Source organism: Engraulis encrasicolus, chromosome 19 (genome assembly GCF_034702125.1).
Source record: "Engraulis encrasicolus isolate BLACKSEA-1 chromosome 19, IST_EnEncr_1.0, whole genome shotgun sequence".
Lineage (NCBI taxonomy): Eukaryota > Metazoa > Chordata > Actinopteri > Clupeiformes > Engraulidae > Engraulis > Engraulis encrasicolus.
This window is the reverse complement of record NC_085875.1, coordinates 43,146,428-43,173,161: the sequence shown is the minus strand read 5'-3', so window position 1 is coordinate 43,173,161 and position 26,734 is coordinate 43,146,428. Positions and strand designations below refer to the sequence as shown.

Sequence of the window (26,734 nt, the reverse complement as noted above, 5' to 3'; positions counted from 1 at the left end):
AGGTCTAGTGCTGAAGTTGAAGATACACTGTGTCTTTTTGTGCGAAAGTGGACTCAACTCCAATTAATTTGTGAGGTGTGAAGCAACCAAATTTGTACAATTGTTAGAGAAAAGCAGCACTCTTAACTACAAAGTTGGATTTACTGGGAAAACACAACAGACACATCTCAGCCAAAGACCATTTGTGCACGTCCCTGCCTACACCCTCCATAAAACACTGAAGATGACTCAGGCCAACATGCCTGTCTGTTTGTCATGTTTTCCCATTAAATACCCATATGATGTGTAGCCGAGAGTGATGCCTTTCTCTAACAAGTTATATCAGCTGTAAATCAGCCATTTACTCTTCACAAAATAGCATAAATGATGTGGTATTGGGTATGGGGTAGCAATGGCCTAATGTTTGAGGGGACAGGCTTTAAATCAGCAGGTTTAAAGGATTGGAAGTTCGAATCCTACCTTTCTACTCCCAGTTTCCACTCCATGGCTGAGGTGCCCTTATGCAAGGCACCTAACCCCACATCGCTTCAGGGACTGTAACCAATACCCTTCAAATAACTAAATCGCTGTGAATGAAAGCGTCAGCTAAGTATATTGTAATGTTATATAATGAAGAGCATAAATGGCCTACGAATGTAAATTACCATACAGTGAATGATCGCACTTCAGGAACACAAATAATAATTCATGCTTTCTTTGCAAACTTTAGTGACATTTAGACCCCACATCGGCCAGCGGTGAAATGGTCACCTAAATTGTTGAAAATGTCAGAAGAGAGATGCCTTTCAACTGAATTTTAACATTTTTATGATTTTGGAAAATTAATGGTATGCCATTCACTGGGAGCTCTAAAGACACAACAGACTTGTCACCAACAATTATCATGGAACTGAAAGTTGATCTTGGCTTTCGGTTACAAAACAGCGCGTGTATCTTACTGTTTAGGTAATTCAATCTTTTCCCAACTTCAGGAAAATCTGCTAACTGGAATTTACAGTGCAAGTGTGAAATTGAAATACACTTTGCTCTATCAATCCATTCACATTGTAGTGGGTGCACACATCCAAAGCAGAGAGAGTAGAGAGAGAGAGGTTCCATTGGCCCATTGTTTCCTGGTTCTATTATGGCCCCCCTTAGGCAGACCTAGGCAGACCTAAGGACTGTTCTATCCATTGTAGGAGCATTATGACACGGCCCTTTAGGCAGACCGGAACCTGGTCGCGTTAGGTGCCCATAGAAACCTATTATGTTGGCATATCTCTATACTTAAAGAATCTCTGTCCAAAGTAACTTTATGCAGCTGCCAGTCAATAGTGTCAAACCACGGAAAAGAGGTACTGTAGGTCTGCACACTGCCAATTGTGCTGTAAAAATGTCATTACATTTCATTAAAGCGTGCAACCTTTCGATCACCCTGCATCTTCAGCAGACATATCCTAGTATGCAAACCTACTTGTTTCTGCTCTTGGTAGCTGTGTATGGCTACTAGGCCTTTGTCACACTTATGTGAATATTTTTTGCCCTTTACATTAAAAAATGGCATGTGGATTGATAAAGTACCATTGTGACAGAAATATTCACTTCAAAAATCCAGTCTTAAAAATATCCATTTTAAGGATAAAAAGGCCCAAATGAATGTGTTTACAAAAATATCCATATACTTATAAACAGGGTCTTCTACTGGGCTGCATGTGGGAGTGTGGATGGCCAAGTGTGCCACCTGCAGAGCTGTTGAGGGATCTCACAGCACAGTCAACCTGCATTGTTACTATTTACAAATCACAACAATTGATGGGAGGGCTGTGGATGTAGCCTACATGTAGGCTATTTTTAATCATATTATGTAACAAAAGTGTGGTGACCTGATGATTGACCGATATCCATAATAAAGATGAGGTTTGCACAACTATTCACTACCAGTATGTAGGTATTGCACTGCATCTAAGTTGTTTATTCTCGTTATCTAAAAATGTTATATACTGTACTTGTAAATGTGTCTACTGTGCAATTCAACCATAGACTAATAACTATGCAGTGCCATGACAAATATGAGACTAGTTAGCCTTGTTCTCATTCTTGAGGTTACATTAACTGGATCTCTGCCATGATCCCTTCTCAACTGTGTTTCACTCAACCATTCATGTACCAAGAGCGCCACCTTGCTTCCAAGGGCACACATGCCTCTCATAAACACTTGCGCCTTGTGGAATATAATAGTAGACTTACCATCAGTGCACAATAGTCTACAAAAGTAGTTGGGAGTGTAACAGAACACAGAAATCAACGGAAAAGATTGTTTACTATAGTCATGCACATGAGTCTTTCAATGAGTTGTTTATGTTGACCAGTCTATAACCTGTTCAGAATATGAAAAATAATATATCCCAAATAATCCTTATAGGCCTACATTGTTGGAAATGCATTATTATTATTATTGTTGTTGTTATTATTATTATTAGTAGTAGGCTATTATTATTATTGTAATTATTATATTCATAAAAAGGCTTTCCAGTTTCAATGGCCATACTTTGCCCAAGTGCCATTTAGGCCTATAGCCTATGTACTTATAGAATATGGTTTAAAATTAGATTTAGATTAAGATATTTTTAATAAAAAAAAGTTATTTTGACTGAAATGGTAATTGTGGCTTAGAAGTGTATTCCAGGATATGAGAATGGTTGAGCAAAATCAAGTTGGTTCGGGTCAACCCTGCACCAGAGTCTGAGAGGTTTTCGATTTGTGGTGATGTGCTGCCACCGTGTGGTTGAACGCTTGAGCCGCGCACTCATCACCAGCACATTCCTCTGTTCAATATCTGAGTGCAGGGAAGAAGGCGAATCTAATCTGAATCTTACAACGAGGCAATAAAAAACTACATTACTTCCTTTAAATGAAAGCCTTGGTTATTATGGCTTGGAGATCCGTCATTTACTTGGAGATGTACATGATAAGCAGTGATTTATGTCGAGGTTCAAACGGCCACGATTACGACGATCTGTGGAGTTCCCAAGTGCACATTTCCTGAAATATTACATTTTAAGGCGAGTAATATCATTATCCACGGGGCTGTGCTGACTGTGTATGGCCTAACCAATTTTGAATAGCAATTGTTGTTTTTTTTACTCTTCAACGGCACATTATTTTATCTGAAATTGGTTCCTGGGACGGCGTTACAACTGTTATGGCATGAAGAAGCAATATAATTTTGTGAAAGCGAAGAAAAGCGATTGAATCAGGGGAAGAACATAATAGCCAGTGTGTGACTCAAAGGATATAGCCGTAAGCCCGGATAGCATTATCATAGACCGTCTTTTAACACCTGCATGTCATTTCCATTCTGCCACAAGTTTCCGCCCTCCGCTAGGCCAAGGCAACTCACCCCTGCTGAATATTGTATGCCCCCAGAAATAACCACACAGCTCGAATAGATAGCCTAGGCCTACTCTTCTTTAATCGTGCCAGTTGATTTCAAAAATAAAACCATGGTTTGCGCAGCAGCATTGCATTTGGTTACTATCCAGTTCCATCATCCCGAGACAGGTCCAATAAGATTATACCATTAGGCTACTACCAGACATGCCTGTTACGATTTTTTTTCCTGTAAAATAATCAGCGTTTGCGCTTGTAGGCCTAGGTCTAGTGCCATCGTAACAAATTAACACAGACCCTTGAAACAGAGAAAAAAATACACAAATAAGTTTTTACAAAAGTCAGCCAACACGACGCAAAAAATCGCAGGAACTAAAACCGACGACTTGAATGAAGCGCTTCAAAAATACTTTTGTGGTAGGCTGCCATGGTTGCAGACTTGGGCGCAGACAATAATCGTTCTCTTTCACTTGGGAGGAGAGGGGAGCTGGGGCGAAAAAGAAATGAGAGCGCCGTTGTTGGCATTGCTATATCAAGGAAGAAGGACTCGCTGTTATCGGTGAATGGGGTTGCTTCTTTCCAGAACAGATATAGCGCGAATTTTTAATTCGTTTTTCTTTGAGAGACAACAATGCGGTGTTTGAAAGCCGGACACAATTTGGGTTTTGTGCGGGACCCTCTTTCTCCTCTCCCGGGCCCAGCTGTCCATATGGAATACAACATGTACAACAAGGACCACAATGGCACCAACTGACAGGCTCAACAAAAAACCCAAGGATACATCTCCGTGACTCGGGGATGCTCTGGTCGAGATAAAGGAAGTGAATAGCAATAAGGAACCCCCACTCACCCCGTCTCTCTCTCTGACTCTCTCTCTCTGGACACACCACACTACAAACTTCTCCGGGCCCTCTTTAGTATGCACGCCTCTAACAGCCACAACAACCAGCCCCGAGGCTTTATGTGCTTTCTGTCTTGTACTGTATATTGTGCAACGATGGACTTGCTCAAAAGTGCTCCGTCACGCTGTTGAATATCAGGGCAGCGAGGGCAGCAACTGATGTCTGCGTGGCTTGCTTTTGCGACATCCCCGTGTTATAGTGTCCTCGAGTTGGAATTTGAGAAGACAAGTTTCTCTTGACGTCTGTCTTCAGTTCAGTCTACATCATCTTGGCCATCAAGACTTGTCATAACAACGATATTCGCCTCGCCAATGTTGAAGTGCAAGCAAAACGCACAAGAAAGGCCTGACCCGAAACTCAAAGCCCGCAGCTACACAAGGTGATGATCTAACTTGGTCCAATACAAGGTGCAAAACATTCCTCATGTCGACTAAACAAAACACAATGCTGTCTTTTAAATATGGGATGAAATAACTCCATGTGAAATGGTCACACAAGTTCTGTGGATAAATTATCCATGTTTCCATTACGCATCATAGTTAATCTGTGATATCAGTGATATCAATATGGGTTTAGCACAGTTTTTGGGCTCGGAGGGCAGTTACATTTGACAAGCAATCCTCTTCATACACTAGGCCTACATTAAACAGTTGTTTTGGTTTGCGCATTCCCATAGGCCTACCATATTATCTGTTTATTAAAAGGACAACGTAGACACTATTTTAGCTAAAAAAAAAAGAAAGAAGAAAAAATATGAACTAACATTTCCTTATAAGTAGCCAGATTTAAATCCCACTTGCATATCACTGCATTTGCTAATTTGGGTTATTTTTATTTGCTTTTTAAATGTGCCATTTGAACAGCGTTTTCTCTGGAGCACCGAACTCCATGAATAGGAGAGGGCATGAATGAAAAGCTTCCTGGCTGAAGAAGCCCTCTTACTTATATCGAGTGGATGTTATCCCCAATTCACAAAAGTGACTTTTGCTGAAGTGTTCGCTTAGATACATTTTAAAAATGTAAAGCGAATAAAACATATGGATGATTAAATATCAATTGCAGAGAACTTTTGCACATAATGTTTTTTTTTCTGCTTATAATCTTTTTGTCCTTAAGAATTTCTGTAGGAGGCAAGCATAATAGCCGATTTAAAACGCTGCATTTAACACACGCAAAACCAATCATGCTTTCTAGAACACCATTTTTATTAAAATCCTTATAAAATGTCGGTTTCTCGCAATCAGCGCGCGTTTTAATTACTATTCACATAATTAAAATTGGCCAATATCGTCAGTTTTAACATTTGTTTTTCCTTTTAACTTCCAATAATATTTTGAGTTTTCTCATACCTCGAGCTTTACGCTCCGAGTCATAACTATAATTAATTGTCACAAAAATATTTACAAGGAACAGAAACCAAAGAAATCTGCTAAAAGTTGCCATTTATTCTTGGCCATAAATATTTTCGGTCCATTGTAAAAGCACGAAATAAAATTTTCTGTAATTATAAAGTGGTTTTATACGTGCTGGGGACACGAAGGACAAAACATTTTCTACAACACATAAACATACTTTACAAAATTTCACAAGAGCATTGACATTCTTAGATCTAAGTAGAGGCTAGACCTGGTTTGCTGAACGGAAAATGTAAACATGACGCACACGCCAGCCCCGAAATGAAACGGTTGGTATGGGTCAAGCCGCAGAGAAAAAAAAGTCCTTCTCCTTTAGATTTGTTTTTGAAACTCAAATCTCAGTCCCGCAATGAAGCTGACCCACACAGTCTCAGTCACCAAGTCCACTGTGATGTTTGTACCAAGTGATGTGCCGAGGGGAACTGTGTTGTGGCGGCAGCGCTGTAATGGGCGTTATATTGCATGTGCTGAAGGGACTGGGCGCTATATGCGGAAAAGGGTATTCCAGCTTGGAAAGTGGCTGCCAAGTCCTGAGCTTTTAACGTGTGGCAGGGCTTACCGTCCCTAACTAGAACCGGGACGGCCACCCGGCGTGGTGAGGGCAGATGGGACACTTCAATACCTTTTTCGGCGCGAGCCCTCTTCATTTTGTATCGGTGGTTCTGGAACCAAATTTTCACTTGCGTCGGTGTCAGGCGAATCAAGCTAGCGAGGTGTTCCCTCTCGGGTGCTGAAAGGTACCGCTGTTGCCTGAAGCGACGTTCGAGTTCGTATGTCTGCGCCTTGGAGAACAGCACTCTCCTCTTGCGCTTCTTACCGGAGTCGCTGCCATTGCTCGAAGTTTCTTTGTCGTTGTCCGGTGATTCGTCGGCGGAGGGCTCTGGCGATTTGGCTGATGAGTCTTGCGAGTTAGCAGATAGACCGTGCACTGCGTGGGAAAACACAATGAACATTCCTTCTTCTGGCGATAACATACAGCAATCTGAGACAGTGTATTTTATGGTTCAGATTTGCGCTAGTGTTATTTTGGCAATCTAACCGCCAGTTGCAAATCACAAGCACGTATTGGTCTCTGTTAAGCTATTCAGAGAAACCTGTTGTTGCAGTTATTACGGGCAATGTACAATGTGGTCGATGCAGATTGTTTTCAAATGCACGAATTAAACGAATATTGTGATCAACTGCAATTTACTTTTAATATCCTAAAAATTCACAGTGTTTTTGAGTGATAATAGTGTCAATTTGAAGTGCACTAATGTACTTGGCAAGTTAAGGTAAGGGCCCAGAACATCATCGAACACATTCTTGAATAATTGTTCTGTGCCATTGCAAGGGGCGTCTGCGCAATTATAATGAACTGCACACCACTAAAGCCCACATTATCTGAATACCCCATGACACATTAATATTTCTGTGATTCTTACTGCTTTACATTTTCAAAGGAATAATGGCTGTATTGAAGTTTCACTTACATGAATACTGGATGCTGTCCGTGGTGGCAAGCCATCTTGTGTAAGGATTGTCACTTGTGTCAAAAAATGGGTTCTTTATAGGCAGATTTTGAACGCCTTCAAGTGGACTTTGCACCAAAACTCCAGCGGGCGTTTTCCTGGGTTCCGAGCCCTCCGTGTCGTCCTCCGTTCCAGTGATAGATCCTTCTTCATCGTTCGTGTCAGGGAGGTCCAAAATGTCCTTTACAGAAAAGCCCGTCTTTGTGTTGGTCAACGACATAGTCTGAGAGAAATGAGTCAGGAAACTTGCTTCACCAGTCTGGAAATCCGCTGTTTTAACAAACAGAGAGAGAGAGACGCACACAGCCGGTATTTTAGAATAGGATCAGTGTCTCGCAAGCACTGAGCAACAACAAGTAAGGCAAATCATGAGGCTCGAGCGATAACCATTGCCTGACAAAGTAACGGTAGCGAAGGATTCAGTTCAGTAAGTCCAGGAAGAATGCCAAAGTGGCTGGAGTGCTATGTCTGGTTCATGGATATTGTGCTACTGCCGGGGTGCTAGGGCGAAATAAGCCATTACCGGGATGCTCAGTCCATATAAGGTTGGTCTCAACACATGAACCTGCAGTGAAAAAGCATTAAAAACGCAAAAGGTTGGCCACGTGTGGGCGGGTCTTAGGAGTCAAGTGGATGAAGACAGTGTTTGCAGATGTGAAATTGTGGGTTTTGGGGAGATCCGAGCCTCTACCATTGGTGCTTCAGAACATGATGAGTGGTATAACGTGTCAATTAATTACAAAGATGGGGAGGGCCTTTTTTACACCCTATTTACATACAAAGGACCTTCCAAGTAGCTTTATACTCGGATACTTGAAAGCGCGTTTTAACAAATTGCTCCAGAGATTACATTTGCGCTACTGTCTATACTTATGCGTAAAATATTAATGCAGGAATATCGAACATTATCATTTCGCATTTTATTAACAGTAATATCATAGTTTGGGCGGGTAGCACACTACTTTCGCCCATTGCATGTCAAGCTGGCTGTTTTTTTTTGTTGTTTTTTTTAGAAGAGGCTGATTTTATGTTAACCCTTTGAGTAAATATTTTGGATAAAAGACTGAATGTCGGTGAAAACTTAGACATATTTTCTTCAGGTGAAAATTTCAGACGACGGGCAAACAACCCTCAATGAGCAACAACACTAAGGTCATTATTATGCTAATAGTTTCGACGACTTCCCTTTCTGGTTCTGTGAGCTAAATTAAAATATGATATAATATTATTATGTATTATTGCTATTTATTAAACTCCTCAGTTGGTTATGTTTGAAAGTTCTAAAAACTTCTTTAGAGCAGGTTAGGCTATGTCAATAATGGGACCAAAGTGGTCTAAAATAGTCTAAAAGCATTGCACTGCGTGTTTTTTTCCTCCTTCTGAGCTTAGCCTCCCATTTGTTTCTTCCTGCTTCCCTGCTTTCTCTTCTCCCTGCCTTCTAGATCGTATGTGATGTGGGTGACAATGTTGCACGTTTTTGGCCGGTCCCCTGCTCATCCTGGGTGGTCGGACCCGGGCAAACACAAATACAAACCGATTGCTAAGCTGCAGACAATGGGGGAAATGTAGACAAATGTCCGGCTCCTGTTGGAAGCCTTTGTCCCGTCGCAGTTTTTGCATTTATTTCAGGGGCGAAATAATGGATGATTGACGCCCAACTACAATGTGTTCTAACTGTTTGGAATAAATCTGAGGTTGTTCCGAGTTGTCATGGCATTCAACTGCTTTCAATGGACTATCTCTTTATTCATTTCTGAAACCTTCCACAATATTAAGGAAAGTCCTTCATCTCTCTCTCTCTCTCTCGCTCTCTCTCTCTCTCTCTCTCACACACACACCTCACTCTCTCTCTCACACACACACACACACACACACACACACACACACACACACACACACACACACACACACACACACACACACACACACACACACACACACACACACACACAGAGAGATATTCATTTGCTTTCTGCCTCTCTTGGGTGCAGACGAGGACTGTGTCAAACATCTTATCCAGTCCCTTAACGTCCTATTTACTCTTGCAGCTAAACAAATACCAGCACACTCTGTTCAACTAGTCCCGCTAATGTGGAAGTATACTAAAGTGCCTACCCATCCTAGAAAAGAGGGACTCACACTTGGTGTTGATATTTAATTAGTATAGAGACATGGCCCTCTAAATATTTGGCATTTGAATGATGGAGGTGAAATCCACCTTATTTAAATAAATATAGCCTATATATATTCCAACAATGCCATGTCAGGTTCCTAAAACTTTGATATTCTTTATACACACACAAACTTTCCCACGACTAGTGTTGGCAATGAATTACCTGCGAGTTAAATACTTTACCAGTGCAGTATCTGCGGCAAAATTAATCATGCAGCAGTCTTAACTGCCCTGACAAAGGCACCATTGAGCGGACTTAGTGCGAAAATGCACCGCTGACAAAGCTTCCCCAAGGTTACCGACTGACCCGCCATCCTCTGACGAGATACACAAATATCGTGTATTTTACGCACGATCAGAAACGGGAAATCAAGACACTACTGGCCCCACTAAATGAACAATATCGACTAAATAAATTAAATTTAAATTAAATTACATTATTCATAACTATTTTCACGACCATTGTTTACATTAGATCATTAAGATTAAGATGGGTCCTACGTTGTGTAGAAACGATCTTGTTTTTTTGTGGAGTCCGAAATAAAACTACAGCGTTTTGGTGAAGAGTAAGCTGAAGCGTGATTCATGGGTTGTTATGGCGCATGTATTTGGACAAGTGAAAGCGAGGGTTTCCGAAAGCAGAGGTAAATGTGTACTGACTAAGTGGGTGCACTTCACTTGAAGAGCCATCTCCTTGTGTTTACCTGTTTACTTTCCCAGGTAGCTCGGACACACTGCCTGCCTGCCTTTTCCCCCACTTTTAGTAATAGGCCATGGTTTGCAGTGCAGGTGCTGTCTATGCGGCTAACCTGAGTTTCCACTGGCAAATCCCATAAGAGGAGTGGATTGGAGGATATTTACAGCGTAGCCTACATACACACTAAACTGGCAAGTGACTTGAGATAACCCTCTATCCACTATCTAGCCAGAAATGCAACATAATTTGATAATAACTATAATAATAATAATAAAAATATACAATAATAATAATAATCATCATCATCATCATCATCATCATCATCATCATCAGCATCATAATCATAATAGTTGATAATTTCAAGATAGACCTAATGGTGGGGTAAGACAAAAGTAGTCTACAGCTGTTGGATCCAAAGGCACCAAAGCGAAATAGCATTTGACCTTTAAAAAAAAAAATGCTCACAAAACTTGGCTGGACAGTAGGATACAGGTTTCAACTTATCGTGGCACATAGCCTATGCACCTATGCACGAATTATCACTTTCAGGGACATCAACAAAGATTTGTTCAAAGTGTTACAATCATGACCATATTAATCAAGATGTGGTGATCAATTCGTTTAACAGATGGAACGCAGAATGTTGGCTCATCTATGCTGGCTCATATGGGCCTATTAGAATTGTAAGCTGAAAGAAAATGAATAGAAATTAATTTCAAAACACATTTAATTAATTTCGAATGATAACGGTAGAAGAAAGTGAATTGCACATTACTCGCATTTTGTGCATCTTACTGAATTTTACATAAAAACTGATGTCTAAGATGAATAAAATGGCCTGTGTGTTGGTTGATTTAATTAGTATTCAATTGATTCGCGACAGACCGCTGGGGGGAAATATCTTATAGTAATGATCATTTCCTTTTTAATCTTTGAATTACAGTGTGTCCTGTTGCCCAGGGGTGTCGGTTAGTGTTTGATAAAGTAAGCCCTCTTTTCCCCTCAGATACTTATAACAAATGTATAAACTGACAGTTCGGCCTCCAAGCTTAATTCTATGATTAAAAACTAGTGTGTAGGCCTACAACACATTGGTTTTAATGGTGAACCTGATTTTTGTGAGGCTAAGCCTTAGCCTCGGGACAGTGCCCTGGAGCGCAAATCATTTGTTGCAGTTTGATGCCAGGAAAGAAATCCAAGCACCTTTCGCTCCAAGGCAAACGCCAAGCCTTTATTCGTCTACCCGACACTAATGATTAAACATGTCACCACGAGATTAGCGCAGCACCCGTGCCCAGAGGAGACGCTTTCATTTGTTAAACTATCAGTTTGTTTGCAACGGCAATTTTCATGCCTTGCTCTTTCAGATCCGCCTAATTCTTTCCCTCTTCGTTTCATCACCGTTTCCGAGACACATTTTTGAAAAGGATTATTATTTTAAATCACTCATGTTTTCAATATCTCCCCAACTAACTGAACGAGAGACAAGCGTCTTTTGTGACCCCTTTCCGAGTTAATTAACTTCTCAACGCCGTTCAGTTCGCAATCAGGAAAAAAAAACATTTCATAACAAATTATTTGACAAAGCACTCACGCGCAGTACAAAAAGGACATTTAAAAAGCTGGGTAAATATTTTCGTTCCACGTTGTCATACATGAGATAATAACACCACGTCCTCACCCAGGGATGTTCCTCTGTGTGCACTGACTAGCCCGCCCTGTGAAAGCGGTGGCAACTGGATCAGTGGTTTGGCAGATCCATCAGCAATACTCTAGCGAACTCTACTGACATAGCTGCGAATCGTCTTCTACAGGCACATTGCGGACAAAAGATTAAACTGCTATATTGTGTCTGATGGAAGCAATGTGTAGTTTGCTTTCTTTTTAGATTAGCCTAGTTTTTATTCTGTTGTGAACGCATTGGAAGTATAGGCCTAGGTCTTAACGCTATTCATTCTGAATATCTTTTGACATATATAGGCTATAGGCTAGTTTGTAACATAAAGTGACATAAAGAGCAACGGGGTGCTGAGGTGCCGTGGTTGGCACAATGCTCAGGATTGTACGTCTCCTAAGAACATGTGAGCAGACTAAATACAAAAATCGTATTACTGTTTGCGGGTGCATCTTACAGTCACCACCTATGTTTAGATGTCTCTGTTGTTTTTAGTCGTAGTTGTGTATTATCCATTACCAATTTAGTGTTTTGGTAACTTGTCTCGACAAGTGGGACGCAAAAATGTGTCGCGCGTTAAGGTGACTAAAAATTACCTTTAAATGCTACCCGGGTGGATTCAGAGATATAGAACGGACATCGCTTCGATTTAATGGTATTTGGATGCTATTGTCTCAGATCAATTTATTCATGGTGCGTATTTGGCGTTGACACCTTACCCCCATCAGACACATGTTGTAGCCGAATATTGCGCACGCGCGCACGGTCTCAAACTAACAACACAGAGAACACTATACGCACAACCTACCGTTCTAACAGAACGCCCTTTGACAAGAGGTTAGACAATATTCCATCCAACTCACCTGGCAAGTGACGGAAGTAGCTAAGTACTGCCGCTAACGTTAAGAAACAGCTCGGTTAATGAAATATCTCCAAATGGAAGTCAGGAGTGCATGCACCGATAAGCCTGATGAGCTTTATATACCCGGAGAGCAAGTGCTCCTCTTCTGATGTTGTCCAAGTGCGTTTGCATAGCTGGCCAAGTGGCTCGGCACTAGCTGTCTCGCTAACATTACACGGTGTTTGTTTTCCCCTGCTATGACGTGTGGCAAAATACTGACCATATGTTCATCGGCAATAAATTGGTATGAGAGCAAACACCGCTGCCCACAGACAACGCTTTTAGCTGATTCGAGCTTGGATTTTCATACAAGCATCACCTGCAAAAAGGTGTTTCAATCCGGTTGTTCCGAATCAATCTTTATAAATCTTTCCTGCGATGACTTATCAATTGGCACAGGACAATGTGGTAGTAGGGCAGATGAGCGCGCCCTGCTTTTAACTCTTTAACTTTGTTGAGCTAATCGTTAAGGTTTCGTCTCACAGAAGTACTTATCTAATAAATCGCTTGGTAACCAGGAGGCTACAACCTCAGGGAGCAGATGTGGCATGTTATTCGAGGCAACACTACCGTTTATTCAAGATACCCCGCTGTTATGGTTGATACCCAAGGTCAATGAAATCCCTCTCGAGCGCAAATGATCTTTCAGTGATTTTTTTGGTCATGCGGCAGATTTTTTTTTACTTCTCAGAGTATCCGAGTGGACTTAATGGGTTGATTTCTCGGGAGTTCTTCTTTACGTAGACCTGAAACGACAAATTCTGAAAACAGAAGGTTTTAGTTTGTTTATTCAGTTTCGTGTCTTAGGATGACATGCATTTACAGTAAGACAACATCAACCATCAAATCAGCGTTCATCATGTGTCTTAGTCAAATTAATACAAAAGTATGGTCAAAGCAGCCCAGAATATTTTTTTTTATTTGTTTCACAAAACCATTGTGGAACACTTTTGGTCTCAAAATAATAATGTCTACAGTTTATCATTTCTCAAAAAGTCTCCCCTGACTTTTCAATTTATTTGTCACCATGGTCAGGTTTGAAGTACCCCGAGTTGTGTTCCAAGAAGTGTCTAGAGTTTTGTCAAATAAGGCAATTAGTCTCTCGTTGTATACGAAGCCTCTTGTCTTTTATGGGCATATTTTCAACATGACTGCTTTTTTGAGAAGGTGATAACATAGAGAGAGAGAGAGAACCACCAGCTCTACTATGAGCTTTTTACAACCAGAAAACTTGGGCACAACACTTCTTTTTTTGATTATGTTAGAATTTTACCTCCAGATCTGAAGTCCTGATTCAAGGAGATTGTTTTTGGCTAGGTGGCTTTCCAAGGAAATGTAGTTGCCCACTGAAAAACGTTGCCCCTAGAGTGAGACAAGTTTCATTTTCTGTGTGAGGAATATGTTATGTGAGAATGATGTAGGTTTGACAATGATTGCAGAGATCAAAGTAATAAGAAAGAAATATATCACCCTGCTATTATTTTTCAAAAAAAGAGGATGGCGTGAATCAAAGGGCAGTGATTTTATGCTGGATCATCTGCAGTCCTTCAACGATAATAACAGTGTTGCCAAGTGCTGGAGGAACGGCCATCAGACAATGAGGAATACATTACCCACAGGGGTTTTGTGGCCTGATCACTTTTTCAGATTAAGGACAGAGATTAGCCTTGCGCTATCAGCGCCTTCAAGTGTATGACCAATGACACCCACCCGCTGAATGCAAATAAATAAATGGGGCCACTGCCGTGCATTTAGAATTCCACATTAACCCAAAAAACAGTCCGCTTAAGTTCCAGTGTATTGATGCAACACTCGTCTCTCAAAGCTGCCACTTCCCACTCGTCTTCATGCTCTTCTTCTTCTCTTGTGTGAGTGAATCCCTCTTGGGCTATAGGGGTTTCACATGAGGAGGATCTCTTAGGGGCCACTATAAAGACCTGGGCGAACAAGGACAGGGAAGATGGGCCCTGCTGGTCAAGCTAATATCAGTCTTTTGGCATTCGGCTCCATGGCTAAGGCTCTCCATGGCGTAGTCAGCTTGGAGGAATAAAAGACACCCAGAGACACGGCATTCTCAAATCAGTCAGTTCAAGTTTTAATACATTGGCCACTTGAGCCCAGCCGCTTATGGAAAGCAGGAGAACGAGTGCGGGAGACAAGGAGAATAAGTGTTAAGGACAGAGAGAGAGAGAGAGAGAAAGCGAGAGCGCTTCTTCACACACAAATGCTGAGTGAGAGCCTAACACATTTTTTTACCTAAGGTGCTCATTGGACAGGACAAAATGGTCAATTAGCTTGGTGGGAAGCACTCCTGCATTTTTTTTGTCAGGGCAAAAACCGCTGATCCTGATGAGCCGCATGTCCAATGTTAACCTTTGGTGCATCTATAAGCCCTCTCGTGAGAGAAAAGACGTATCAATGCACACACACACACACACACACACACACACACACACACACACACACACACACACACACACACACACACACACACACACATAAACCTTCTCCCCACGCTGTGTGATTCATGTTTCAAGCGGTTTGACAATAACAGTCCAACTCAAACCACAGGGTCAGATGAATATGACCTTCTCAATGCGCTGCTTGAGAAGAGGCATCACATAAACAGTAAGGCGGCATTGTCCTGCCATAAGTGGCTGTAAGGCTGTAAGGCTTATACGTCGGCATTCCAGGACCGTGTGCGGCTATAGAAGGCGACCTTGGAGGGGAGAGGACAGGTAAAGCCGATGGCAAGAGTATCTCTGCTCTCTGGCTTCTCTTTTCTCTTTTTCAGCCGTCCATTTTAGGCGATGAAAAACTGGCATCAGTGTAATGTAAGCTCTCTTTTTCCCCCCTCTTGGTGTGTAACTTTACATAACTGCATCTGGAATCGTTCATTTCTTTCCTTACATGGTGCTTTTATGTAGGGGGCAAACCAATGACATGCTATAAAAAGGTGTGACTGTTTTAAACAACACATTTCTCATTCGTTTTAATGTTATAATAGGACAGGATATATTACAATGTTAATATATATATATATATGTTTGAATCCTGTGAATATTTTATCAACTCGTGCTCATATGAGTGGTCTACAATGTATACCATGTAGACTCTAAATGGTATACTGTATCTCAATGATTACACTACTTCGGTCATCGTCTTCTAAACACAAAGAACTCAAGACACAGATAGCTGACAGAGACACAGGTGCAGTTGAACACTCTGCTTCAAAAACCTTCCCTCCTGTCGCCTGACCCACAGACATTGTTCGGCGAGAGTAGTTGAAGGCCAACTAAGATGCATGGAGAATGTAGAGGGGGTGCTTTTACAAGCACCTTTCAAGGTAGGCAGAAAGAGAGAAAGAGAGAGAAAAACAGCGGCTCTCACTCCATCAGAATGCATTCCATGAATGACCAAAGATTGTTTTGTTAGGCTTGCATCGATTCAGCTTTTGCTGAACTCTAACATTCTCTTGAGTACTTCCAGAGGAGGCCATACAGACATTGTACAGCACCTATGCAACGAGAGTAGATGTATCATTGGATCTGGCTGTTCAATAACTGAGTGAGCAGAGATGGGAATTACAGTGCTTTTAAGATGAGGGTACACAGTTCTGTGCACTTCAATTTAGAGGCTTCTATAGATTGATGGATGTGTGGAGATCTGATGGTTTCCTTATAATGATTGAAAAGTCTCAGCTGCCAGAGGGAACCTCAGAAACGATGGACCCTCTGACCAGATTTCAGCACAATGTTTATCAGGGGCACAGACTAAAAAAAACACGCCTTACAGTTATATTTAAGTATTCGAATTCAAATGTTTTGGTATTTTTCTTCAGCATTTGCTTTGTAAACGCTTTACTCCAAGGTTAGCCCCGTATCTGTCAGTGATCACAAACAAGAAGATCCAAACACAAACTTCTCTGAAGATAGCAGGCTGTTTCCCTGCTTCAGCGCTGAGTATTGCAGACCAATTTAAAGAGACATGGGTTTAATGAAAGAAACCTGAAGGCTAGAACTCATTCTTCCACATGCAACATCTCCTCTTTTGTTCCTGACAACCCCCAGAGTGTGCGCGCAGGCACAAAAACATGCACGCATGCACAGACAGACACACACACACATACACGCACACACACACAGACACACACACACAGAAATATTTCTTGCTCTCAGTGTTTGTGTGAATCTAAAATATTGATGGCTCCTTTTTGAGGTTATATACCGTATTACTTAAGGTTTTGCATCTTTCACCCTTTTAGAAGTCATTATTCAGTCACATGGCAAGCACTAAATAATGATTTTCCTTACATTTCCAAAACACAAAGTTAAAAGACTCCCCAGTTAGATAAACATGCTGGCCTGATGTGATTCATATTGAGGTTCTCAACTATTCATGACTCATGTAAAACTCCTGTTCACTTGTACAAAACAATGTAGAAAGCTGGTTTAGAGAGTCTGCATTCTTGTTCAGGTTGCAATCAATGCAACATGAATTGATCGTCACTAGAAGAAGGATGTTCTGTGCTTCAGTCTTTGTGGTGCTCACAGTCGAGGACAGCAGAACCAAGACAGACTGGGGGCTACTTCTCAGATGTCATCCCTGGGTCTAGTCGCTGAGAAGTAGCCCAGTCGGTCTTGGTTCTCATTAGAGATGTGTTGGGCTGTGCTGTGATACACAGTGCATCTCTTAAATAACTAGGACTGCATTTCTAGTTAGGTTTCCAGGGATTTGTTGCCTCTAGTGTCAGCAGGCAAACATGCGTAAAACTCGTCCAGTAGAAGTCGATTACCATGCCACTGTGCAGTCATAATTTGGTTCTTACTTACATACAAACATTTGTAAATGTTTTGTTTATGGTTAGTTCATTAATAAATGTCAATAAAATGTTGACAAAGCTTTTCATTTATTTTTTTAGGGGTAGTCAATAAATATACCCCTTTAAACTTGGTTGAATCAAGCAGTTGCTGCAAAGGCACCATTGATTTTATTCCACTCTTACTAAGTTTTCTTGTTTTATCTGACAAGTTCTCCTCCAGACGGGGTGCTCTGTGTATTAAACGTAAAAGGTCATTCATCTGGTTCATGGTGCCTTGCAAACCCCATCAACATGTTTTGGGATGTGGTTCTCTTTCAGTCGAATTGTTTTGCCATCTCTATGGGAGTCAGCTCTCAGCTGTACGATTTGACGAAGACCTTTTCAATCATGCTGGAGGTCCAATGAGCTGCGTCGTGGGCGGGACGTCCACTTTGTCAAAACCACTTGTTTTGCACATGAATCCTCACCTTTTCCTCTCTTCGTCTGGCGACTTGGCTAAGACTCTGGGTTTAACTGTCCAGAAGTGCCCAAAGTACTTTCACCGGATGGGTACTACTGTACACCAATTACGGTCACCTTTAACATTACACCCTACGTTAAATGCTTTCCCACGCGAGCTCTACGAGGGCATCTGGCGCAGTGTGTTAAGCAATATTAGGAACCCTGACGATGCGGTGCCCACCAGCCCCACCCTGTGCGCACTTTACGCATCTACATGAACAGAACTCACTCTTTTAGGAAGACTAAGCAGCTGTTTGTATGGTTCGCCAACCCCTCTAGAGGGCTCGCACGCTCGAAACAGAGGCTCTCCAAATGGTTGGTTCAAGCTATTGCCCTGGTGTATGAGTCCAAAGGGCACCAGCCGCCGGCTCAGATTAGGGCTCACTCTACTAGAGGGGCCTCTACATCCTGGGCCCTTTTCAAGGGCGCAGCTTTTTCAGAGGTGTGCAGAGCGCCTGGCTGGGCCAACCCCGCTACCTTTGTCTGGTTCTACCAGTTGGATGTGACCGCGCTGCCACTGGAACCTAGGGTTCTGGGCCTGTCCATTGATTGTCCTTAGAGTACTGGGAACGCCATCCTTACAGGAGGCTCTTAGAGTTCTGCCTAGGGATCGGCCAAGTGCAATCGGGAGTGATTCTAACGCTCCCATATAAATGGCAAAACGATTCGACTGAAAGCGAACATTAGGGCAGGGATTCTTAACCTTTTTGACGTTGAGGCCCATTTTTTTCGGTGCAGAGTGGCTCGGGGCCCATATAATATTGCCCATCCCCACACACATTATATATAGCCTATATATAGGTAATGTAGGGCTAATGTTAATGTGTGTATGTATATATATATATATATATATATATATATATATATATATATATATATCATTATTATAATTATATTATTGTTATTATTATTATTATTACTTATTATTAGGCCTATTATTATATTATTTTAAATAATTAAATCCTGTTTAAAAAAAATAGCAGGCTATTAATGTAGTAAGCTAGGCCTGGAAAAACTGCATTAATTGACCTCACTCATATTCAATGATAAACCCAATCCACTAACAGTGCATCAGGTCAGAGCCATTCATGCATTTGGATGCTTCTCTGACATCTGCGACAGCTCTGTTTGCGATTTGTGATGAATCTGCTGATACAAGACGGTTTTACTGCACATGATGTGCAGATGCGACGCGAGATGAGGACAGAAATTATTCAGCTTTACGGCAGGGTGTCAAAAACGGAAAGCTTTGTAGCCTAATATCATGAAAAATTCTTTGAAGAAGTGTATTTTTGGGGACACAAGGATAACAGGTTTGCTTTGTCAGTAAATAGAATCATTTTGAGTAACGTTTCAACCACTTATTTTGTAACTAAGTGGTTGAAACGTTACTCAAAATGATTCTATTTCTATCTATACGTCGGCAAATTACACTTCAACCCGGTTGGTAATTTCTCATTCTCCATTCGTGTACTGCTATGTATTGCCGTCTTGTCTTTGACGTCTTCCACTAGGCCTAAAACAGCGGTGCGTGGTCATTTAAGCAGCCGAACTGCGCTAGAGTAAAAAGATGCACGCTGTCTTCAGCATCTTTATAATGTAGAGCTATGCAGTCGTATGGCCCATGGCGGCCCTCCAGTGCAAGGTTGAAACTTTTCCCTAAAGTTTCTGAGCATGGCCCATATTTAGGCCGCGGCCCAATGATTAAGAATCCCTGCATTAGGGCATGGATATGTCCCCAGTTCTCTGAAGGAGATGAGTGAGCCATCTCCCAGGACACCCTACTTGCTGCTATCTGAAGAGTCTTGAATTTTGGCTCAAAAAGTGAGGATTCGCACAGAAAACAATTGGTTTTGACAAAGTGGACCTCCCACCTACGACGCAGCTCATTTGACCTTCGTCAAATCGTACAGCTGAGAGCTGACTCCCATAGAGATGGTTCACTCATCTCCTGCAGCGAACCGGGGACATATCCATGTCCTAATGTTATCTGGGTGTCAGCATATATACTGTATACCCTTTCGTCCTTATAGGTTTATTTATGTGTAGGCTATGTTTGGACCTATGTCTTACCTATGACTAGAGGGTGGAGTCTGTGTTCCTGGGTACTGATGAACCCTATCCACCTGACCTGCGCTCACCAGAACAGAGACTATTTAAAACCGGGGGGGAACCTTTTTCATTCGGGGGGCCACTTCAAATTCCTCCAAGGGCCGTGTAAGTCGTCCAAGGGCTGCACTATGAACACAAACCAGTATTGCGCTCTGCACTTTTGGCCTATACTGAAGGCAGTCATCTTTAAAACAGAACCCACCTTTTCTAGGTCCCCTGAAATATAACATAATTGTATTGCTAATTTAATTTCTAAGGTTCCTTTAAAAAAACAAAAAGTGAAGCTGCATAACATTAAAATTATGTCAGGTCAAAATGTTGCATGACCTGAATAAACTTTCAAAGCGGAGCTAGTGTGCAGACTTCTACTCTTTCCATTGCCAAACCCCATCTACCAGTCCATTAAACCCAGATGTCATTGCAAGCTAAACAATGTGCTGAATGTATTTTCTGAAGGAAAGAACAACAGTTTATACTTTTGAATTCATGTAAACAAAGCTATTTCAATAAATATAGACACCAACGTTAATCACAAAAGAAAAGTATGATAACTAGCCGGCCCTGTCTTTTACTTCTAATCTGACATTTGACGTTTATAATGGGTTCACTTACTGACCTTTTCACCCATATCAGAACATATACAGGCAGAAGGACAATCAATAGCCAGATAATGTAACCCTTATGGTATTGGAAATTAGCCTTGTCCAACTTTGTTTTGGCCATCAGAGCATATGTTGAAGGCCTGGTTTCAAATAGCCAGGCTGGTTGGTATGATGACCTGTACAAGTATTTACTTGCTACAAGGATTTGATCAGTATAGGACCAGTATATCCACAAACCTAGTGGTAATCAACTCATCACAAGCACTACCGAGCTACCCATTGATTTAACCCATTAACCCATTAATGCTGGATGCTGCGCTCATGCTGCATTAACCCAGGCGCCTGGGCAGCATGGACACTGCATTCAGGCTCATGACATTTGAGGTTTCTTTATTAAATATGTGGTTATGTTAGATCTGAATGAAAACATGTTACTGCATGATGAGGGTCTCGGCTAAATGCAACTTATTTAATATTTGTATGTGCTCCGGAGGCTGAGATATTTAGGGTTTTATAGGCTGAGAGGAGCTTTTCCCATTCAGCAGGCATGTTTTACAGGTGTCTTAGGCTTAAACTGGTTAAATCACTTTGATGAAGACAGTTATGTTGTTGAAATGTTAGTTGTCTCTAACCTGGCTCTGTCACCATATTCGTCTGTTTTTGCTCAGCTTCACAAGCAGCATTGATAATCTAGGGAGATTTTCAGATTCGCCCAGCTACCGAACCCAGAGGCAGCCAGACCATTCAGGATCACAGAATGTTCAGAGATATGACGTAGTCAGAGTTTAAGGATAGTGGAGAAGGGTTGAAGGAGATAAAATAAATTAAACTCAACAGTTGTTTCAGACAACAATGGTGGCTTGCATCATGGATTCACTCATCGACATCCATTCTATAATTTCAACTTTGTTTTAGAATCTGTGAATGGTTAAAGTAACACCTCACTAAAAACATTCAGACGTGGTTTCTCCAATCACTTCCATGGATTTTTGATAAAACCACACCCTCGGAGAGGTTAAGTCTTCTCCATTTAAAGGAGTCATCCGGTGTGAAATGGCTTACGTTGTGTTAAAATGTGATGATGAACCCTAACTTTTGCCACATACCTTGCCCCATAGGTCCCCTACATTCCGAAGTAGGAGTGCTAGTCAGAATTTCAGTGCTAGGTGAAATTTAGCTTTTTCTGTGATGGACCGGAACCTGTTTAGCCATCGTTATACCGTAAATCTCTACTTTCCACCCGTTTACGAGGCTCAAAGTTGCTCAATACTTCATTCCGCAGAGTCGCAGGGTTGTTGTCATGTAAAACGAGGCATAGAGAACTTAGCTAGTGCACAGTTAGTTTACAAACAGGGCCGTTTGTAGAGGCTGCGTCACAGCACGGCTACAGTCTCAGGGTTCCCACTCTTTTTCAAAAATCATTTTCCAGGATATTTCCAGGACATTTCCAGGACTATTTTTGGATAATTCAGGACGGATATTTAATCCGTCGGACCCACAATTTGGACATACACAGCGACACACAATGCATTTTAGAGACAATGTAACTTTAAGGTTGAAATGAGTTGTAATGAATGAGTACAGTGTGTTAGGGAAGAGGGTACGTCCAAAGACGTCATAAGAGCATAGTATGGCATGGCCGCAAGGGGAGTCACTTTCTTCTTCTGCAGTTAGTACTAAGGAGACTAGTGATAGGAGGGATTACATTAAACACTGACAACTGGATCTCCTCTCTTGACCAATTTTGCGAAGTTACAGAGTTCAGATTTTATCCATTATGACCACTGACCATGAGCACAGTGTCTTTAAGCAATGTCCTCAGACTACAACTAATCAATGCATTTTCCATTGAGTGATACTTCTTATACAATGTACGTTATTTGCTTAGTACTGGCGGCAAGGTAAAATGCAAAGCCACTACCGCCAGGGCTGGAGTGTGGAACAGGTCATAGGACGTAGTAAATTTGTGTTGTAATTAAGGCTGAATGACAGCTGTAATTTAACCACAAACTGAACATTGACGACAGGACATCCTATTTTGACCGGGCCGGAACTAGCAGCAGCTCCTCGCACCCACAATGCAATTCAAATTGCGGAGTTTCCAGTGTCACAATTTGTATCGATCATGGCCTTGCATCCACTGCGCATGGTGTCCCCGGGCTACGCCCCCGGGCTACGCCCCCGTACTACACCGTGGCCAATGCAATTTCCTGCGAATAAGCGTTCTTATCCATTCTATGTTCTTTGTCCAAAGGTATAGACCTGAGTTGCGGTTGAAGATCACCAGCTGTCCCGGTAGTAGGAATCTGCTGGAGCTTGGCGACCACAGCCCTATGTCAAATTTCGCAAGCCCAGCACGTGCAGCCTCTGTTCAATTGAAATGCTTTCTGATCCACAAAACGTTTATTCTGAATTAAATGAAAGTGCAATGTAAACTCACATTAATGTCACATTATCTCAGAAAATAATACCTTAATAGTCTCTCTCTTATCGCAAAAAATAGTGTAACTTACTTGGATTTAAATGCATTCTCCACAAGACTTGACTTTGACTTTTTTGCTCACCAACCATTGTGGCCAGTGGTTTCTGTCTTTCTGCAAGCCAGTTTTGTTGCCAGTTTCTTTTTCTCTGGAATATTCTTACATACAAACAATTGATGCGACTACTGTGATTTGTCACACCAAAGATCAAACTAGCTTTCAAAGTGGCTAGTGAGACTGAAAGCTCTGATCTCCAAAAAAGATAGCAGTACAATTTTTTGTAAGGAAGTGCTAGCACTGCCTATTTGTAGACCTATTATGACCGTAAGCAGGTTTTTGAGAGATATTTAACGCCATGATATCAGCGAGCGACTTTTCAGCAAGCCAACTAACGACTTCTAGCGACTTTTGGCAACACTGAGTCAAAGAATATTACTGTTTATAAGCGCAATCAAAGATGGCAACCTGACCAAACTGTGTGTGTGGACAATAATGTATTCAATAGGTGAATATAAATTGAATCGTCATGTCTAGACTCGGAGAAGAGTAAAAATTATACCACAAACAAAATCGGGAAAAAGTTGAAGGAAAAAAAATCCAGGACAAATATTTTTTTTCCAGGACATTTGGTGAATTTCCAGGACTTTCAAGGACTTGAAAACACATCTCTAAATTTCCAGGTTTTCCAGGTTTTCCAGGACGTGTGGGAACCCTGAGCCTGCACCACAGAAGGTCTACAGTACAGACACTTCACTCACCACATTTCCGGGTGGTACTGCACTCTAGGGGCGCCAACGGGTGAGTGCAGACTCCATTCGGAATGAATTGACTGCGCTCTCACGAGAGCGCCCTCTAGGTGAACTGCAGGCATGGATCAAGTGAGTGAAGTGTCTGTAAATGTTGACTCCTTTAATAAAAAAGTTAACAAGTATACTGGTACTCACATGTAGTCCATTCCATCCTGGTTTCCAGTATTTGTGAGTGGCGTGGTGATCACTAATTCTGCTGTACTGCTCTGTGACTGGGCACACAGGCTGGAACGCAGCCAGGTGAACTTCGTAAACGGTACAATATACTCCCTCTTGAGGTGGCCCGATGTTGAGGGAAGCTGAGAGCTGACTATAGAACATTTTCACTACAAAAAGGGAGATATGAGCATTCAGACTGTGACTGTGACATGCAGACTAGTCAAGGTCAGTTTAAGTCATTTTAGTCAAGTGATTTGTATGGCAACTTCTATGCCAAATGTCCTCATGCCAAAATGCTGAAGTAGAAAAGGAATTTCATTCTCTGAAAACACTTAAAGGTGCACTGTGTAATATTTTTAGTAGTTCATTTTCAGAAGCCATGCTGCCCATTCAGAAATGTTACCTTTTTAACAAATAGGCCGTTCAGGTAAATTGGGCCATCAGGTAAATTGGGCTGGATAAGCATTGGGTGTCTCATTTCTTTAAATTCTACAGACCAGCCACCACAAATGTACTGAATTTGTTGCAACATTACTACTCTATCTGTTTAAAGTCATTTGAATAGCATAACACTTTTTTGATGGGCAGGGGGAACCCGCATATGGAGAGTGACAGAAGAAAGTACATTTTCAGTCTGATTTTCAGCCAAAATAATAAATCGTCTAGATAAAATAAGGATGATACTGTTTTCAGATGTGATAAAAACTGGAAAAACTGATATGTTTTTAGGTTTGAATATGTGCCTTTAATCTGGAAAAACATAGTTGTGGCAACATTGTGATGTTTAAATACCTATAAATGTCAAAAAACCCATCGGCCCACTTTAGCCGAACTTGTTAAGGTAAAATGAGCCGCCCCTTTCAGGTAATTTGGGCCGTTTTTGTATGGGAATTACCATTCATATTTTCTACAAAAACAATGTGACCATTATTGAAGATGGAGGTGTCAGGGGAGCTCTTTTAATTAAGTTGTGATATCTTTTTTGAAACAGATGTGTTGAAAACCAAAAAAAAGGAGTATTAAAATCATCACTAATTTTGTTTTTCTATTGTGCAATTCTTCATTTTACCATTAGAATGAATAGGTGGCCCATTTTGCCTGAATCGGTGGCCCATTCCACCTGAATGCATTTTTTCCATCCAGGATGACACACCTGTCACTAAAACTTGTAAAAATGTATATATTTTTTTACAATAATCACCTTGGTTTTTGTCATGAAATGGAAGATTATGAGTCACTTTATGCAATCAAACTTAACTTTGGGTAATGTATTGATGTTCTTCCTCAGATTTCATCAGTCTTTCTGAATTTGCCAAAAAGTGGCCCAATATACCTGAATGCACCCTACGTACCACCACCATCAAATTTGAAGTATTCAATATAACTGGGAAAATTGCACTTTTCACACATTAAAAGGGGGATCTTCTCCATGGTCTGCTATTTTGAAATTTTTAGCTGCAACACTTACTGAACTTTGGTCATACTAAAATACTAGTTTATTACTTCATAGATATTCAAGAAAAAATCTAATTTGGGAATAAGCAGCACCATTGCAATGAGAAGCATAGTTGCAATACCTATTCTGGCCACAATATTACACAGTGCACCTTTTACAGTAAGTGTTTTTCCAACAAAAAAATGAATTATTTTTTCCCCCACAAAATCCGCCTGAATGAAAAACAGTACCAATTAGTTTTCTTCCTTTGTCACCAGAGATGTTGTATGTAAAGCCGCTTTGCTCGTTCAAACTTGCTTTCTGGGAGTTGTAGCCCATGCAGAATGGCAAAGCCAGATGTGTACCTTGTTAGAAGTTCTGCAACCACTGAAAAAACCTTGTAGACATAGGTCGAAAAACCACTTCATTTTGCAGAATTTGAAGGAATTATGCCAAACTTTAAGACCATTACTTTAAGACTATTGGTTGCGAGGACCAACACTTTTCATATGATTTTCATACGATCGAGTAATCTTTTTTAGACTATTATTTGTGTGTGTGTGTGTGTGTGTGTGTGTGTGTGTGTGTGTGTGTGTGTGTGTGTGTGTGTTATTACGCGGCTCGACCTATTATCACCCTACCTGCATACTTAAAGTGATACTGTCCCATTTTTGGAAATAAGCTTATTTTACACCTCCCCTTGAGTTAAATAATAGGGTTTTACCGTTCTCCAGTACTTTCGACCGTTCTCTTGGTATGGTAGTGCAAATTTTACCTCCATGCTAGCAGTTAACATTGAGTCCTATGAGACCAGCTCGCGGCAAACTGGTCTCATAGGACTCAATGTTAACTGTTAGCTTGGAGGTAAAATGTGCACTGCCATAACTAGAAAACGGTTGGACTACCCGTGGTGTAATAACTTGACAGTGCGAATGTGAGATGCTACTGTTGTTTTGCCTGTAGTGTTGTCCCAAGGAAAGGACGTTAGCATTAGCTTACCCATGTGAAGTGTCTAGCTCAATACGTTACGATACGATACGATTTTACAATTGTCAGTTTTCACTGAAATTCTTTTTGCGTCCTTGAGCAACACTCGCTTAAGACAGGACATACACATAAAATCACATCACAAGACTATTGCACAACTGACAAAAACAAAACAAAACAAAAA

At 41.2% G+C, this 26,734-nt stretch overlaps 1 protein-coding gene across 4 annotated transcripts in view; it reads right to left on the bottom strand.

Annotated features, from left to right (window-relative positions):
- Positions 1–5,502: 5,502 nt before the first annotated feature.
- The window catches only part of nkx2.2a (NK2 homeobox 2a), a 189,134-nt gene continuing 167,902 nt past the window's right edge, over positions 5,503–26,734 (bottom strand). For 2 of the 4 annotated variants that reach the window (XM_063184497.1, XM_063184498.1), the window contains 2 exons: positions 7,159–7,467; positions 5,503–6,614 (listed from right to left, as the gene is read on the bottom strand). In XM_063184497.1, coding sequence (XP_063040567.1) covers positions 6,061–6,614; positions 7,159–7,417 — 813 coding nt within the window. In that variant the 5' untranslated portion in view covers positions 7,418–7,467 and the 3' untranslated portion in view covers positions 5,503–6,060. Of the gene's footprint in view, positions 6,615–7,158; positions 7,468–12,605; positions 12,677–12,863; positions 12,905–26,734 lie in introns of those variants that run through there. The other 2 variants (XM_063184499.1, XM_063184500.1) reach the window with 2 other exon arrangements.